Genomic DNA, 17,230 nt, shown 5'->3' on the forward strand with positions numbered 1-17,230 from the left:
TTAGAAATCTCACATTGGTACCTTCTTTGCGTTTTGTGAAATCTGCAGTGAAAGTGTTCTTAAAATGAACAACATGTGCTGGGTCATCATCCAAGACTGCTATAACATGAAACATATGGCAGAATGCGGGTAAAACAGAGCAGGGGACATACAATTCTCCCCCAAGGAGTTCAGTCACAAAAAAATAATGCGTTAATTGAATTTAACGAGTGTCATCAGCATGGAAGCATGTCCTCTGGAATGGTGGCCGAAGCATGAAGGGGCATACGAATGTTTACCATATCTGGCATGTAAATACCTTGCAATGCCAGCAACAAAAGTGCCATGCAAATGCCTGCTCTCACTTTGTGGTGACATTGTAAGTAAGAAGAGGGCAGCATTATTTCCTGTAAATGTAAACAAACTTGTTTGTCTTAGAAATTTGCTGAACAAGAAGTAGGGCTGAGTGGACTTATTTATAGGCTCTGAAGTTTCACATTGTTTTGGTTTTGAGTGCAGTTAAGTAACAAAAAAAAAATCTACATTTCTAAATTGCACTTTCACGACAAAGATATTGCACTACAGAACTTGTATGAGGTGAATTGAAAAATACTATTTTTTTGTTTATCATTTTTACAGTGCAAATATTTGTAATAAAAAATACACATTTTGATTTCAATGACAACACAGAATACAAAATATATGAAAATGTAGAAAAACATCCAAAATATATAATAAATTTCAATTGGTATTCTATTGTTTAACAGTGTGATTAAAACTGCGATTAATCACAATTAATTTTTTTAATCACGATTCTTTTTTTGAGTTAATCGCGTGAGATAACTGCTATTAATCGACAGGCCTAGTTTCTATATCTAGAAGTGATGAATTTTGCGTGATTGAAGGACTGATACTGGATCTGGATAAAATTTATTTTAATTTATTAGCCAAAAATGCAATTTGGGTCCACCTGAAACTATTCATGAATTTGACCTGGTTCATTTTGGCTGGGAAAAAGATTTCAGGGTCAGTTTCAGAAAGAGTGCATGTGTTTGTCCATGTGTCCCTCACAACCTTTAGTCCAGTATTTAGGGCATTTGCAAGGCAGGTGAGAGACCAAGATTTGAACTGCCATTCTGGAGCAGGGATTTCTACGCAAGTCTCCTTCCTGGCCAAGTGAGTTCCCTAACCACCAGGCTATAGACTATTGTAGATGGGTTGCTCTCAATCTCTCTTGTTAAAGCTGTTCCACTTTGTATAAATACTTAAATTTTCAGTGGGACAAAGTGAGATACTGAACTTGACTCTATAGTCTGGTTATTAAGGCAATTACCTGGGAGATAAGAGACATGGATGCAAATCTTCTCTCTGCCTGATTCAGAGGAGGGAACTGAATTTTTTGGACTCAAATCTAATATTTTTTCTGATTTTTCGGTTTGCTGGGCATTCTGCGTTCCCCCATCACAACCCCAAAAATCAGTCATCTGCCCTGCTAATTGTTACAGCAAAAATCTCAGATATTCACTCTTTTTTTATTTCCAGACAAGGCTGGCTCCACAAGGAGGCTTAACAAGCAGGTGCTTGGGGTGGCCAAGGGAGAGGGGCGGCACCTGCGGCAATTCGGGGGCGGCAGGTCCCTCACTCCCTCTAGGAGCGAAGGACCTGCCACTGAACTGCCAACGCTGATCGCGGCTTTTTTTTTTTTTTTGCTTCGAGCGGCAGAAATGCTGGAGCCGGCCCTGTTTCCAGATCAGTCCTCAGCTTCTGTGAGTACAGAGAAGGTTTAGCTAAAATTCCTATATTTTAAATAGAGACTGGAAATACTGTAGGAGAAAATACTGAATTAGGGAATATTCTCCTCTGTTCTTTTCCTTCTGTTTGGAGATTTAAATTCTTTCACAGTTGCCACATTTGAAAGAAACTCACTCTTTGTCCCCTAAATGTCTGGTCTCTATTTATTTGCTAAATACAATACCCTGTAATAGTTATATACTGTAATGTATTGTGTTTCTGGTAGGCTTCTTACTCTAAAAGTAACTGTATTGTCTACATCTATTGTATGCACTACCCACAAGTCACATCTGTATAATTATCCTTTCAGTGCCAGGAATTAGGACAATGCTGCTTTGATCCGTGGGCTGACTATACTGCTGTCCCCTGAATAAAACCTTGCATGCTTTATTTGTTCAACTCTATCAATACTGGTGTAGAACTGTTGCTAGTAACAGTATCAGCCATTCTGCAAAAGGACACTGAGGGAAAGACATCTCTAAATATGTTTCAGTAATAGTATAAAACTTCTGAAAACAAATCAGATCCTTTAACTTCTTTCGTTTGACCTTACTAGATACATTTTTATTCATTTTATTTATAGGCATTATTATGGCATTCCCAGATATACAAGCTGGATGTCTGAAAATATTAATGAATGAAGCTTCACAATTAAGCTCCTTATTTCCATTTTACTAATGGGGAAACTGAGTCACGGGGCAATTAAAAATGACCACTAAGTTCTACCAGTTTTATTTCTCATCAAGATATATTAGGAGGCAAATTTGGCATATCATCATGGAGCAGAGAGCAAAGATAGTACAAAGTGTCTAACTGCCTCACTCTATTCAAAAAAAGGAACCTATTATGCTGAAATATTTGAGGGAGGGAGAAAGTATTTTTCCCTAAAGAAAGTAATACTTTTTAGAATTCCTAGCTTTTAAGATGAATGTGTGAAAATCAATAGTTTAAACAACACTACTAATTGGAGAAAAACAACAACTGATAAGTTTATGAAAAATTTAACCATACAGTCTTGCACTTACCATCACTGTAGCAGCTGCAGCAGCTGCCTGAGCGGCCACTGCAGCCTGGTTGGCTTGATGTTGAGCAGCTTTGATTTTGGCCTGCAAATGTGCAGGAGGGTGAAAATATTTGCATTTCTCCCTCATGCAACGCCCCTTTATGTAATCCATACAAACGGTTACAGTGTTGTCATTTGTATCAATCATTGTGCTATCTGCAGGATGTGCAAAGCGGCAGTCAGTCTCTCCCCGCGCGCAGTTTCCTCGCTGGAATTCCCTGCATACCTATGTGCAAAACAACACTAATTACAGCTGATGGACTCAACAATCTTAACTGGGAAAAACAAAACAAAAAACCACATACACAGCTCATTCTTTATTGTGTTTTAGAGTTGTCCCACAGTGTTTGCAACAGTTCTTTAAATGTTTGTTAAATATGTTTACCTGCTCTTAATTAAGTTGCAATTAATATAGCTGTGTTGTTTGATAATAAGTTGAACTTACATATAACTGTGTCATTTCAAAAAATCTATTCTTGCTCACCAACAAAATCCCTATGAATATTGCTCAGTGTTTGTCAATTAACTGCTCCTGTGGACCCAGTTACTTTCTCTATGAAGAAATTCATAATGACAAAGCTGTAGTTTAAAACCTTTTGTTACCTTCGATGTTGACTAGGCATATTAAATTTGAGCAATCAACTCTAGAACACACTCATTGAATTTTTATCCAAACCATATTAAAAAAAATTACGACTCTAAAACAATGGTACCATTTCCACTGAGTGCAAGTGTAAATCCTACAAGAGTACTTATGAGGTCTATATTTTAATAACTAAGGTTTAGGCTCTATTAGAGAGCGCTTCTAAGGACAACAAAGCTCGTCAAAGCTTTTACATATAAATTAGCAGAAAATTACATTTCTAGTCACAAAGGTGTCTGTAGTACCTCCAGTTTATCAGTCCTCAAGAGTTTCTGAGTAGCAGTCGAACCAGGAACTGTGACAGGGGGACTTCCAGGAACAATGACAGGCGGTGTGGGTAGTATTTCAGTAGGAACTAATCCAACTCCAGGGGTTACAGGTGTTAAGTAAGGAGCAAAGCTAATAGCTGTGTTCGTTCCTATTGTTGGACCCACTGGAAAGGTGGGCTGCAAAATGAAAACACAGTGAGATGAAAGATAAATAGGTAACCTTACACTGAAACAATTTTTTTAAAAGTTCGCAGATCCTATTTGATGTTTTTTGTACGTTTTCCCTAGTTTTGATTCATTTTCTTAAGCAGAATTTAAAAGAGTTGACAACATTACATTTACACTGCATATCTTCTTCTCTTGAACATGGAATACAGCGGTTCTGAAACTGGGGTCTGCGGACACGAGTCATGTCCAGGGCTGACAGCCCCACTGATCAACTCCTCCCCTTCCCTCCCAGTTCCTCCTGCACACCATGGATCAGCTGTTCAGCATCGTGCAGGAGGCACTGGGAAGGAAAGGAGGAGCGGGAACAGGGCACGCTCGGGAGAGGGAGCGGAAAGAGGAGGGGCGAGGCTGGAGCGGGAAGAGGTGGGGTGGGAATGGGGCCTTGGGGGAAGGGGTGGAGTGGAGACAGGGCCTGAGGATGAGCGGAGGTTGAGCATCCCCGAGGAAAATCAGAAGCCATTTGGGGGGGGGGGGGGGGGGGGCAAAATTTTTTAAATCAAAATGGGGGTCCTCAGGTTGCTAAAGTTTGAGAATCGCTGATGTAATACATTCCAGTGAAGGACAGGAACAGCATTTTGCAGTCATATTATGAGAAAAAGGGTTCTCAGTGCATTTACACAGGTCAGCTATAATTTGAATCTGGATATTTATTGAGATTACTGTTCATATTACATTTCAGGTTTATTTATACATCTCAAATAAAATGCATCCTATTTCTACTGCTTTCTCTTTCTATCTGCTTCCCTGGTAAAACTGAATTTTACAGGTAAAATGTTATTCAGTATATTGAATCCATCTTTGTAATAATAGTATACATTATATAAGCTCTTTCACTTGTTACATCTATCACTTTGCATGCCGTATTTTGTATTTGTATACAATTTAAGTTACTGTGCCTATGTAAAAACTGGCCTGTGCAATGTTTATGTTATAATCAACTGCCACCTATGGCAAATGGAGCATTTATTATTGGGCCCAATATTTAGGTTGTGATCTTTTCAGGTTGATGGGCTGTGGTAGTGAGATTAATCTCTCTAAGCTTAACCAATCAAAATCCTTTGAGGGGTGGGAATGATATGGGTCTGAAATTATGTTTCACAACCATTTAAAGCAATGTAATGCAATGAAGCTGTATCAAGAGGAAGAAGCAATTCTGTGATGCAGAAATCAATTCAGATGAAGCAGGATAGCAGATTTGCTACTACATATTCCATAGGGTCGGGAGTCAATGCAGTACCATGGTCAGGATTGGAAAGGTCTTTTGTAGGCCTGCAGAGTTGATGTTTGCTAGAGGCAAACTATAATTACAAATGTGAAAAGAATGTGCATAGAAATGCAGCAAGTCTCAGACTAGTTTAGGCTCTGGACTGATGCTACTGGAGCAGTTGCAGAGATATAGTTTGTACCTGCACTCGCTACTGGAATCTACCAGGTTCTTGAACCATCCTATGGAACACTTGCCAGGTCAGAAATGCAGGGTCTGTTATGTAGGACTAAAAGTAAAGCTCCAAAATAAGCTGGCAGCTAGAAAATGCCAAGATGTAGCAGAGCTCTGAAGAGACATTTAGAAAATGCAAAGAGGCAGAGATCTCTTTCTCATCAAGGTGGCCTGTATAGGGTCTATTAGAAGGGCAAGCTAGCCATCAACACTGTATGAAACAGCCTTAGGGGAAAGAATAGGACTCAAAGGGGTTTTAACAGTCCTTGCTAGTCAAGAATGAGTCCAGCGTAGTCCCCAAGAAGATGTTGAGAGCAGCAGAAGAACCAACCAGGGTACCCAGCTTCAGGAAAAGATAATCTAGTTATCACTCATGCAAAGAGTTAATACTTAAAAAAAAAATTTTCCCCACTGCACATCAAAAAAATGTGCTCCTGTCCTAGCTAAATACTATCCATAAACTGTAAATCAAAATAAGGAAATAATTATAAGAAAAAAAAAAGGATTCTTGCTATAGCAGCTCTATGCTCAGTTATTTCACACAATAGCTATTATAAACATGCTACTGCAGCGCAATGTTTAATGGAAAAAATAAAATCTTTGCACTAGATATAATTTCAAGAAGAACCCTACAAGCTTCACTGAATTTTTAGATATTTCTTTTATACTTTTTATTTCGCTACGTAATGATAATCTACCTCAGCCCACTAGCAGTTTGAGACAGAGAAAAAGAACTTGCTTTTTACTCTCAGTTGGTAGGTGAAATAATAAAGTTTGAATGATGATTGTATTGATAGGGTGGAGAAATGGAAAGAAACATCTATGTGAAATTTAGGAGATTTCTTTGCTCACATTAGTGACAAGTTTAACCAACATCCTATTACATACAAAATCCCCACTATTTTAAAAGAACATTAAAGGTGCAAAGTCAAAGACAAAATAGTTAGAAAATGTCAATTAAGATTGTTTAATTTTGCCCCAGTGTATATGCAGTATGATACATACTTTAATTATACAATCACATACACTATTTCTACCCTATTACTCCTGCCTCATTCAAAGCACAGGACGACAGTGCTCAGGAATGAGGTAGCTGTTCAATATTTCCTCATCATTCAGTGTGTAGCCCTTAGGCTTTATTCACTGCACACCGTCCAAACCATACACTGAAATAAAGAATTGTTAATTGCTTCATGGACTTTTTAATGGTGCTCATCTCTGTAATATCCGGGCACTTCATAAATGTTAATGAATACATCTTCACACCTCTTCTGTGAGAAAGAAAATTATTATTATCCCCATTTTACAGATTGAAGCATGGAGAAATTAAAACCATAATGTCCAGAAGTATCCACTAATTTTGGGTGCCTATCCTGAGAGACTTAAGGCCTGATTTTTCAAAATACTTTGCATTTTTATATCGTTACCATGATGCTAGCAGAGCAGGTGCCAGCTCATGCCCAGACTCCTAGGACTCACTAAACACTGACAAATGCATAGCTGGAAACCAATCTGGCTCATCTGTGGGTTAGTATTGTTAAAATAGGTATTAGATTTATAAGAATGTGTTTAGACTTTATGGAATACTTGTAGGATGCTGTATGTATTAATCTCACTTTTAACATCTGTACCCCATGTTACAGTAAAAGCTGTTTTATCCGGCACTTCACCAACCGGAAAGCTCTATAAATTGGCATTTCTGATCTTCATTGAAATTCCGGTTTATAGTCCGGTTGGCGCAGGTCTGGCAGGGGTTGGGGCGCGGGAGAGGGTATGGAGCGCAGGCTCTGGAAGGGAGTTTGAGTACAGGAAGGGGCTCGGAGCACCGGCTTGGGGCACGGGAGCCAATGGGAGCTGCGGGGGCGGCACCTGCGGGCGGAGGCAGCGTGGAGAGCCACCTACCCACGCCTCCGCCTAGGAGCAGCCGGGACAGGTTGCCACTTGCGGGGAGCCGCCCAAGGTGAACATCCCTGGATCCGGCACCCCGAGCCCACTACCGTGCCCCAACCCACTGTCCTGAGCCCCCTCCCGCACCCAAACTCCCTCCCAGAGCCTGCACCTTGCACCTCCTCCCGCGCCCCAGCCCTGCACCCAAACACTCTCCCTATTAGTTAACCGGTATTTTTCACTTACCAGCACCCCCCATCCTCCACATGCCAGATAAAACAGCTTTTACTGTATAAAGTTATAGTAGGTGTTTGAATGGTAATCCTCGGTAATTGTGTAAGTCATCAAACAGAAAAGGAACATTAATTAAATGTAGAAATGCTGGCTTCCTACAGAAGGTGTTAGGTCTGGCCCACCAAGAAGGCCCACTGAAACTAAATGAGCTATTGTGAAACATCGAAGAACAAGAACTCTGTCCATTGCTCCTCCCAACACCCATGTAGAGAAGATGTGCAGGTGGACATGTCCCATCAACCTGAACTCTGGGGGGAAGGGAATAAAAATCAATGATAAGAAAGAACTGTACCTCTAAGCTGCTTGAACTGTAAGGTGCAAAGACTTCTAAGCATAAACAAAAAGTTCCCCTGGGCTTGGCCTGGGTTAGCCATAAAGTACATATATACTTTGCATATTACAGCAGCTTCTATTACCCTTTCGGAACATAAGACTGCAACTAATTTGTGCATGCACGTTTACCTGCTTTAACCTTATAAATAACTCATTGCTTTTTCCTAGTTAATAAATCCTTAGATAGTTTATTATAGAATTGGCTACAACCGTTGTCTTTCGTGAGAGATCTAGGGTGCAACTGACTGGGCATAAGTGACTGGTCCACTGGGAAAACCAAACTTGCTAATATAAACGAGGCTTCATTTTCTTACATCACAAGATCTCTCTGCCTGTCCTATTAAATTTCCCTGTCCCCTCAGTGACCATCCCTGCTGTCCACTCTCCCTGCTCCCCTCATATTGTCTCCTTTCTCTCTTGCATGTATGAGATTGATATACACACATACACACACGTCTGATCCATGAAGTCAATGAAAGCTGGTTTTGACCCTAAGTGTTCCCACTGGGTCACAATGCGCTTGAGATAAAGCAGTAGCGCCCACTCACCTCTAATCTTTATTGTTTGTTACAAAGATGGCCCTGACCTGTTTGAACAGTACAATAGGACTGATCATTTATACATATATACCAAGCTGGTGTTCCTGGCTGCAAGGTGCTTGCTTTGTATCTGGATTTGCAGGAAGTGCCCCAGACTGTTTTATGTATGACTTCAAAAGGTGGAACTTTTGAAGCTTGTGAAGTCCCATATCATCATTTCTCTTTGTCTACGTCATTCTGGGGCATTTCAGACTTCAAGCTAGGAAGCAAGCACAACCCATGAACACATGATCACCTGTTCTGGAAGGGACTAAAGAAACAATTTGAGATGAAAGATTTTTTAAAATTATTAAGCTCATAGAAGTGGGGAAAGAAGACACTGCAATACTACTCAAATGGTTATGGTGGTTGTAACTCTTTCCACTCAAGTGGGGATCTTGCACAAAGCCACTGCAAAGCTAACTCAAGGTAGCTGGGTCTCAAAGCCTGAGAGAAAGAAAGTGTGGGGGGCTAGGGGGTGGGAGAGGTAGGGAGGAGAGAATGGGTGAGGCCGAGATGGGGAATGGGGGATGTGCCACATCTATGATGACACCTCAGCACGCAAATTTAATTTTGTGCATATTTTCCAGCATTTCTGTACTTCACACAGTCTCTAAATAGCAATTTATTTTCATTGACAATGAAAGTAGTAAGGTGTTTAGAGGCCATTTTCAGGTCAAACCAATCTCACATCTGAACTTTAATTACTCACCACATCATTTGAAAAAGGATACTTACCATTGGCTGAATTGGTGATCCTGGAAACATGAACTGCATCTGCTGGGCAAGCATTGCTGCTGCAGTTTTCTGTTGGATTAAGTTGTTCCTGCCATTAATTTCTAGTTGAGTTTTTAAATGTGTTGGTGGATGAAGATACTTGCAGTTTTCTCTTGTACAACGACCCTGCAAAAAATTATATCAGTTGCTTTATAGCTTTGAATGGCAGTTTGGTGTCTCAAAGCAAAATATTACACCATCAATTAAGCAACAAAAATTGAGTTGCAAGGCATTTCCTTGGAATTAAGTGACTAGATAGGAGGAGATGACAGTTTACAGCTGTGCCTCAGGCCAATAACTGTAGTTGGTCACTAATGTTATCAACTGAAAATTAAAAAAAACAGGCTAATTTTAGAAAATGATTGATGGTATGTTAATTGGTAATTACAGGACATTGCTACAGAATTAATACCCTGAATATTAGCCAGACTGCTTGAATTTCCTCTCAAGATATCCTGATCATGGCCTCTGATGTTACCACAATATAAATGTTAATAATTAATATTAATAGATTTAACATTTTAATTTAAAATAAAACATAGCTTTTAAATACTGAATATTAAATGTATGTTTGCAGAACTACAAGTCTTAATATTAGTAATTTTCTTTGTGCTTCCACTCCATTGTATTGTTGCTCCTTTTCGACTTGAACAGCTAGTCAAATTTGGGAGTTCCAGTTGGATGTAGGATTTGGTGATAGGTATTTCTTTGATGCAGTTTTGTTCCTTTACAAAGAATATACAAAGTCCTATGTCTCTGAAACAGGAGGAAACAATAGCAGGAAACAGATTTTTTTTCTTCACAATTAGGATTGGAATGATTAGATTTTTATCAGTAAATGTCAATAAATGTCAATTTCACCATACATATACAAATGCTGGAAAAAATATTTCCATAGATCATCACAGAAATTTACAGATAGTCAAAGAAAGAAAAAATGCTGCTTGAGAACTTCTTAGAGTTTGATTTAAGGATATTTATTTTGTATATTTGGGCATATAATGTTGATAATTCGTGTTTCAATGGTTTTAAAGCTTTAACTTTTTGAATCTCAATGTCATTAAATAATTATTGTCCAACTCCCCCCATATCTTTGTACAACTGAAAATTTAAAATCAATAAAAAGGAAAAAAAAAAGCTTTAAACTAAACATTGATATTATCCGTCAAAATTATAAAAAATAAAAAAAATAAAAAATGAATTCTGCAAGCCTACTCACAGAACCAAGAACATTCTTTTCAGCCTGAAACCCAACCCTAAAACCTCTTCTCAGGTTTCTTCTGGTGTCAGCCACAGTGCTTTCAGCTAACCTTTCAGGTTTTCTCTCTCAGATCTGGTTGACACTACAAAGTCAGGTTGATGCAAAGTAGCTTAAGTTGACCTAACTATGGAAGTGTCTACACTTAAATTTAGCTCCTGCCATTGTAACTGCCTCACTACGCCGACTTAATAACTCCACCTCCCCCAAGTGGCATAGAGTCAAGGGTCAATGTAGTTATATTGATGCAGTGTCAGTGGAAATACTGCGTTGCTTATGTCGACTGTTACCAGCTTTCAGGAGCCGCCCCACAATGCCTCACACTGACAATACAATTGATACAAGTGCTCCTGGTGAGGACTTCTGCCTTCCCCTCATACATACACACCCACCTAAAACAATAGTTAATAAAAGCTCTGGGATGGGTTTGAATACTCGTTTTGTATTAGGTGGGGGCTTATGCATAGAGTTATGTTAACTGAGATGAGTTTACACCTATCATTCTAAATGGGGTTTTACCTCCCAGAACAAGATTTCACCCAGCTCATAAAAGAACGTTTATAATTATTACAGCTTTATGTAGTGTTGTTATTACCATCTCGATCCCAGGATATTAGACAAGGTGCGTGAGGTAATATTTTTTATTGGGCCAACTTCTGTTGGTGAGAGGGATGAGCTTTTGAGCTACACAGAGCTCTTCTTCAGGTCTGGAAAGTGTTATAGCTAGAACAAGATCAAACAGATAGTTTAGCATAAGTGCTTAGCACAGATTCTAAGGGACCATTCAAGGTGGAGCGGCCAGTTAACACGGCTATAGTGTTTTTGTCTTAGCATTTTCCTGTGTGAGTTCATTCTAGAGCAGGGGTGGCCAACCTGAGCCTGAGGAGCCAGAATTTACCAATTCTGCCAAAGAGCCACAGTAATATGTCAGCAGCCCCCCCCCATCAGCTCTCCCCCCCACCGCTCCCAGTGCCTCCTGCCCACCAGCAGCCCCATCGATCAGGGCCTTCCCCCCCCACCTCCCGATCAGCTGTTTCGTGGCGTGCAGGAGGCTGGGGGGGAGGGGGAGGGAGAGGAGCAAGGGCATAGCAGGCTCAGGGGAAGGGCAGGAAGGGGTGGACTGGGGGCAGGGCCTGTGGCAGAGCCAGGGGTTGAGCAGTGAGCACCCCCCGGCATATTGGAAAGTTGGCGCTTGTAGCTCCAGCCCCAGAGTCTGTGTCTATACAAGGAGCCGCATATTAACTTCTGAAGAGCCGCATGTGGCTCCGGAGCCACAGGTTGGCCACCCCTGTTCTAGAGCATAGTGATTATATCTCCATTGTTACAATGATCAACACCTCCCTACAACACACCTTTCAAGATCCACTACTACACATGCCTATCACAACATGTGGTGTACCTCATCCACTGCACTAAATACCCCAATAATAACTATGTGGGTGAAACCATACAATCACTATGCTCTCAAATGAACTCACACAGGAAAATGATAAAAGACAAAAACACCCTATCACCTATGGGTGAACACTTTTCACAAAACAATTTTATATCTGAACTATCAGTCCTCATCCTCAAAGAAAACTTGCACAACACTTTCAAAAGATGAACCTGGGAGCTTAAATTCATAACCGTGCTAGATATTCAAAATCATGGTTTTAATAAACACACTGGATTATAACTATCTGTAACCCACTAACCCCCATTTTTTTGTCCTATGACTACAGGAGTATTAACAGGCCATTCCACCTTGGATTGTGCCTTAAAATATGTGCTAACTACTTATGCTGAACCACCTGTTCCATCTTGTATTTGGTTGTGGCACTCTGAGTACCTTTCCCAGACCTAAGGAAGCGCTCTGAGTAGTGGGAAGGCTTGTCTCTCTCACGACAGAAGTTGGTCCAATAAAAGATATTACTGCACTCACCCTGTCTTTTTATTACAGTTGACACTACACTGTGCCAAATTCTGCTCTCAGACGAGTGTAAATCCAAACTAATTCCACTGAAGTTACCTCAGATTTACACTGGTGTAGCACAGCACACTATTTGGCAGAGAATATTTGGAGACCAAAATTAATAACTATAAGCTGCGTTGATTCAGAAGGCATATAGCTAAAAATATACAGAAAGGATAAATCAACATCAGCCTAAAACAGAAATTGTCTTATTTTCTTTTATCTCCATCCTTTCATATTATAGAACATAGGAGAAATTTTTATGTTACTAAAACAAAAATAATTGAACAGTGTGATATTCTTGTTAAAAACTATGTAGTAGCAAAGTTAAAAAGTCAAGACTGTATTTAGTAATTAAACCAGGCATAATAAACATTGATTTTTTACCATTAATTTTAAAATTATTTTTTGCAGTGACCCAACCACTCCCAGTCTTTATTCAGACCTAATTTGGTGGTGTCAAGTTTGCAAATTAATTCGTGATATATGCCATCATGTGCCAGCAGTGCCTCTCTGCCATGTAAACTGGACAAACCGGACAGTCTCTACGCAAACTGTTGAGAATGGGCCACATCTACCATGACTGAATTGGCTTCGTTAGCACTGACCCCCTCCTCGGTAAGGCAACTTCTATCTTTTCATGTGCTGTGTATTTATACCTGCCTACTGTATTTTCCACTCCATGCATCTGATGAAGTGGGTTATAGCCCATGAAACCTTATGCCCAAATAAATCTGTTCGTTTCTAAGGTGCCACAAGGACTTCTCGTTGTTTTTACCTGTAGATGATTGAGAAATTAGAAAAATAGATAAATTGAGAAATTAGGAAAAAAAAAACAACTTTCCATTGCTTAGTTATAAGGTCCTTATGATTCTTCCCCAGAGACATACACAGCTGGAAAAATCCATTAAAATACAGAGGTAAAGAAGGGACATTAATAGAGTAATGTAGGTGTTTATCAAAAATCACCACAGGGAATAAATACTAGCCACAGGAATATCTTTCAAGATAAGCTCATTAAGATCCCCATGAAAGGACACATTTTTAACCTTTTACCTCTCTATAAAACCCTTGATAGTTGTGGAATCTTGGAAAGTCAGTATTAACACTATACCTTTGCATGCTATTCAAACTTTGAGACACTACTGCCCTCCTCCGACCTGGGACAGACATTGATTCTCGGCTTACTGTGTCTCTTACTCATAGACTTTACTTCCTTCTCAGCTTCCACTCTCAAGAGTCCCCTGCTAAATTCTTAAAAAGTCTCGAGTACTTTAAATAAAACATTATTGTTCAGAACATTTCCTTACAGATCTGAAAAAACTGACTTCCCCTGCCCGAAAAAAATCTTTCCTGACCAAATCAATCACAGAAATAGAAATGGCTTTTGAATGAGGTGCCTCTGAAGCAGACTCAGAGTAGCACACAGCTGTAGAGGGCTTCAAATGATGGTCTTAGAAATTACACTCCCTCTTTTACTTATTTTCCCTTCCCAGATCCCAAACAGTACTGCAAAGGCCTGCTTTTTTAAGATGTGGTCCATGCAAATTTTGCATCCTATCACTAATGTGCATGAAGAGAGTTGACACGCACAAACTTGATTTGAGCACAAATGGGTTCTGCATGTATAGATTTGATCACTTACACAGGACAACGTTAGTGCACTAAAACTGCATGCATTCAAATGGAAGCCAGGTCAATGTGTCTCTTTAAAAATTCTGTCCCAAGAGTTTAAAACTCCTTATTCTTTCCAAATAAAATTTTATATAAGTAGCCAATTATTACTACTACTGCTACTACAGGTATTTGAGATGTCATCAAGTAATATCGGGGCACACTGTAGGTTTAAAGGAAGAAATGCATGCTATCAGCAATCCCAGCAGTACTGAACTAGTTAACTGTAAAGGACAGATGTGGAAACCAGTAGGAAAATGTCAAAGGAAATTTCAGAACTGGTAGTTAGTGGAATGCCTGGAATGACAAAGAAAGGCTCTCAGAACTCCCATACAATGCTTTGATAATTGTCACCAGAGTGGTGTCTTCCCACACTTGACCTACTGCAGACTGCAGCTTACCAACCGCAATAGATCCCTTATTCAGCCATATCATGCCACTGGTTTTAAGCAGATTTCCACATTAAGAACAATGGGTAGTTTGCCTAAAAATCAATGGCACAAGACAGCCCAATGTTCTTACAATGCTTTTTAAATGTAGCGTACTATGTAAGTGCTTAGAATTATTACTTTAAAATAGGTTAAGTGAAACTAGTGCAGAAATTTAAAAAAATCTATAGCTGTGTACAGTAAGATTTAAAATCCACACATCCTGTGCACTCTTTTGCCATTCCTGCATTATGTAAAATTTGGGAAGGCAGCAATCTTGTTTAACTACAGTATCAGTCTCCAAAGTAACAGGGCATTAACACTGCACATCAATATATTTATGTTCCAGTCAAAGAGCTGGTACAGGGAGGAGGGTCAAATCACTCCATGGTTGAAGGTAATGTTGAGATCACAGCTCTGATGCCAATTAAAGCAGTTTCCCTCAAATTATTTGTGATTGGGTGATCAGCCAGTCTCTTTCCCTCCCAATCACAGGATTACATGAAATATTCCAATACAATTCTAGATGAAACAGCTTGTTACATTTAACACTCAAATGACAAATTTAGGTGAAAATAACATTATTTCACAGGATTAAACATACAACTCCTAACCTATGAGATGTGTGTGACATCTCTTCAAGTATACCTAAACTGCAATTAAAAACCCATGGCTGGCCCACGCCAGCTGACTCCAGCTAATGGGACTCAGGCTAAGGGACTGTTTAATTATGGCCACAGACATTCGGGCTCAGGCTCTAGGATCCTGGGAGGTGGGAGGGTCCCAGAGTTCAGCCTGCAGCCCAAGGCCGAACATCTATACTGCAGTTCAACAGTCCCATAGCTCAAGCCCCACAAGCCTGAGTCACCTGACATGGGCCAGCTGCAAGTGTCTAACTGCATTGCAGACATACCTTTAGACCAGTGGTTTCCAAACTTTTTTGATCGCGCACCCCTACCAGTAAAACAATTTTGAGCACGCACCCCCTGCCGCGCCAAAGCAAAAAAAATAAAATAAAATAAAATAAAAAACTCGGGACTCACACCCAAACTGCCGAAGGGGGGGAAAAAAAACCGCTTCTCTGCTGCGCACCGCCAAGGGTCCTCTTGCACACCCCACTTTGGAGACCACTGCTTTAGACAGCAAGGCTGTTTAACCTAGGGGTATTTTAGGTATTTGAGGACTTATTCAATAGCACCATACCTTCTGTGGGGTTTAGCCACACACTCCTATTCACACATGCCCACAACCAGCTACCTGCTGGAGTTAAAAACAAGTTGAGAATGCTGGGACAGAGGCATCAATCTAGAAATAAAAAATTACCGCCCCCCAAAAAGTTAATAGTTGTTGTGACTCTTGTGGTGTCATTTAGCCTCAGGAAGCTGGTACAGTAAAAGCGGTGTTATCCAGGCCTGTACCAACCAGAATGCTCTATAAACCGGCATTTCTAATCTTCATAGAAATTCCAGTTTATAGTCCGGTTGGTGCGGGGCCAGCAGGCTCCCTACCTGGCTCTGCATGGTTCCCCAGAAGCAGCAACCTGGCCCTGCTATTCCTAGGCGGAGGCGTGGCTAGGTGGCTCTGTGCGCTGCCCCTGCCCTGTGTGTTGGCTCTGCAGCTCCCATTGGCCGGGAACCGCAGCCAATGGGAGCTACGGGGGTGCTGCCTGTGGGCAGAGGCAGTGCGCAGAGCCACCTAACTGAGCCTGTGCCTAGGAACAGCAGGGACAGGTCGCCGCTTCTGGGGAACCACCTGAGGTGAGTGCCCCCTGGATCCGGCACCCTCAAACCCCTCCCATGCCCCAACCCCCTGCGCCGAGCCTCCTCCTGCACCCAAACTCCCTCCCAGAGACTGTGCCCCAGACTCCCTCCCATGCCCAAACTCCCTCCCTCTCAGTTAACCGGAATTTTTCACTTAGTGGCACACCCCATTCACCCAACATGCTGGATAAAAAAAATCTTTTACTGTACATGGACTGAAAAGCTCGACTCATGCTCATATCAGCTCTAGGGTTGCCAATTTTGGTTGATGTATTCCTGGAGATTTCATCACATGACAATCTTTAATTAAAGATTAATCTGTAATTCCTGGAGACTCCAGGCCAATCCTGGAGGGTTGGCAATCCTAATCAGCTCAGATATTTTATGGCAATGGACTTGCTGGCTGACTAGAGGCTACTTGCTTATAGATATTGAATCTTAGATGTGGCACGTTGTTGGACCCCCATTCTTCACTGGACAGTCAGCGGGTTGGAGAAAGCTAGAGGCCTCTTTGTCAAGTACAGTGACATCACATGGCCAATGGTGACAGTAGCAGCAATGACAGCAGCCTTTGCACGCAAATGAGCCAAACAGGCTAACAAGCCAGAAGTGAAGACCCACAAGCTTTTCCTTCAGTTTTTGAAGCTGGTAGCCTGTTTCCTCCCCTTTGGCACTGAACCCTCCAGAGTTCCTAGGTAAATCAGAATGGGGCACTCGCCTTCTGGCATTACCCAGTGTAGTCTTTTTAGGTCACCTTTTGGAAAATGAAGAACTTCTCCGTTCCAGTAATTCTGAGGTAGGAAAATCCCTGGATCAATATAATATCCCCAAATCAGTCAGTCAACAGGTCTGTAGGTGCTTTGTGACATCTGAGGT

At 40.8% G+C, this 17,230-nt stretch overlaps 1 protein-coding gene across 11 annotated transcripts in view; it reads right to left on the reverse strand.

Annotated features, from left to right (window-relative positions):
* The window catches only part of MBNL2 (muscleblind like splicing regulator 2), a 146,134-nt gene that overhangs the window by 39,599 nt on the left and 89,305 nt on the right, over window positions 1-17,230 (reverse strand). For all 11 annotated transcript variants that reach the window (XM_034758244.1, XM_034758245.1, XM_034758242.1 and 8 more), the window contains 3 exons: window positions 9,242-9,406; window positions 3,722-3,922; window positions 2,796-3,059 (listed from right to left, as the gene is read on the reverse strand). In XM_034758244.1, coding sequence (XP_034614135.1) covers window positions 2,796-3,059; window positions 3,722-3,922; window positions 9,242-9,406 — 630 coding nt within the window. The remainder of the gene's footprint in view (window positions 1-2,795; window positions 3,060-3,721; window positions 3,923-9,241; window positions 9,407-17,230) is intronic.

The sequence above is a fragment of the Trachemys scripta genome, chromosome 1, assembly GCF_013100865.1.
Source record: "Trachemys scripta elegans isolate TJP31775 chromosome 1, CAS_Tse_1.0, whole genome shotgun sequence".
NCBI lineage: Eukaryota > Metazoa > Chordata > Testudines > Emydidae > Trachemys > Trachemys scripta.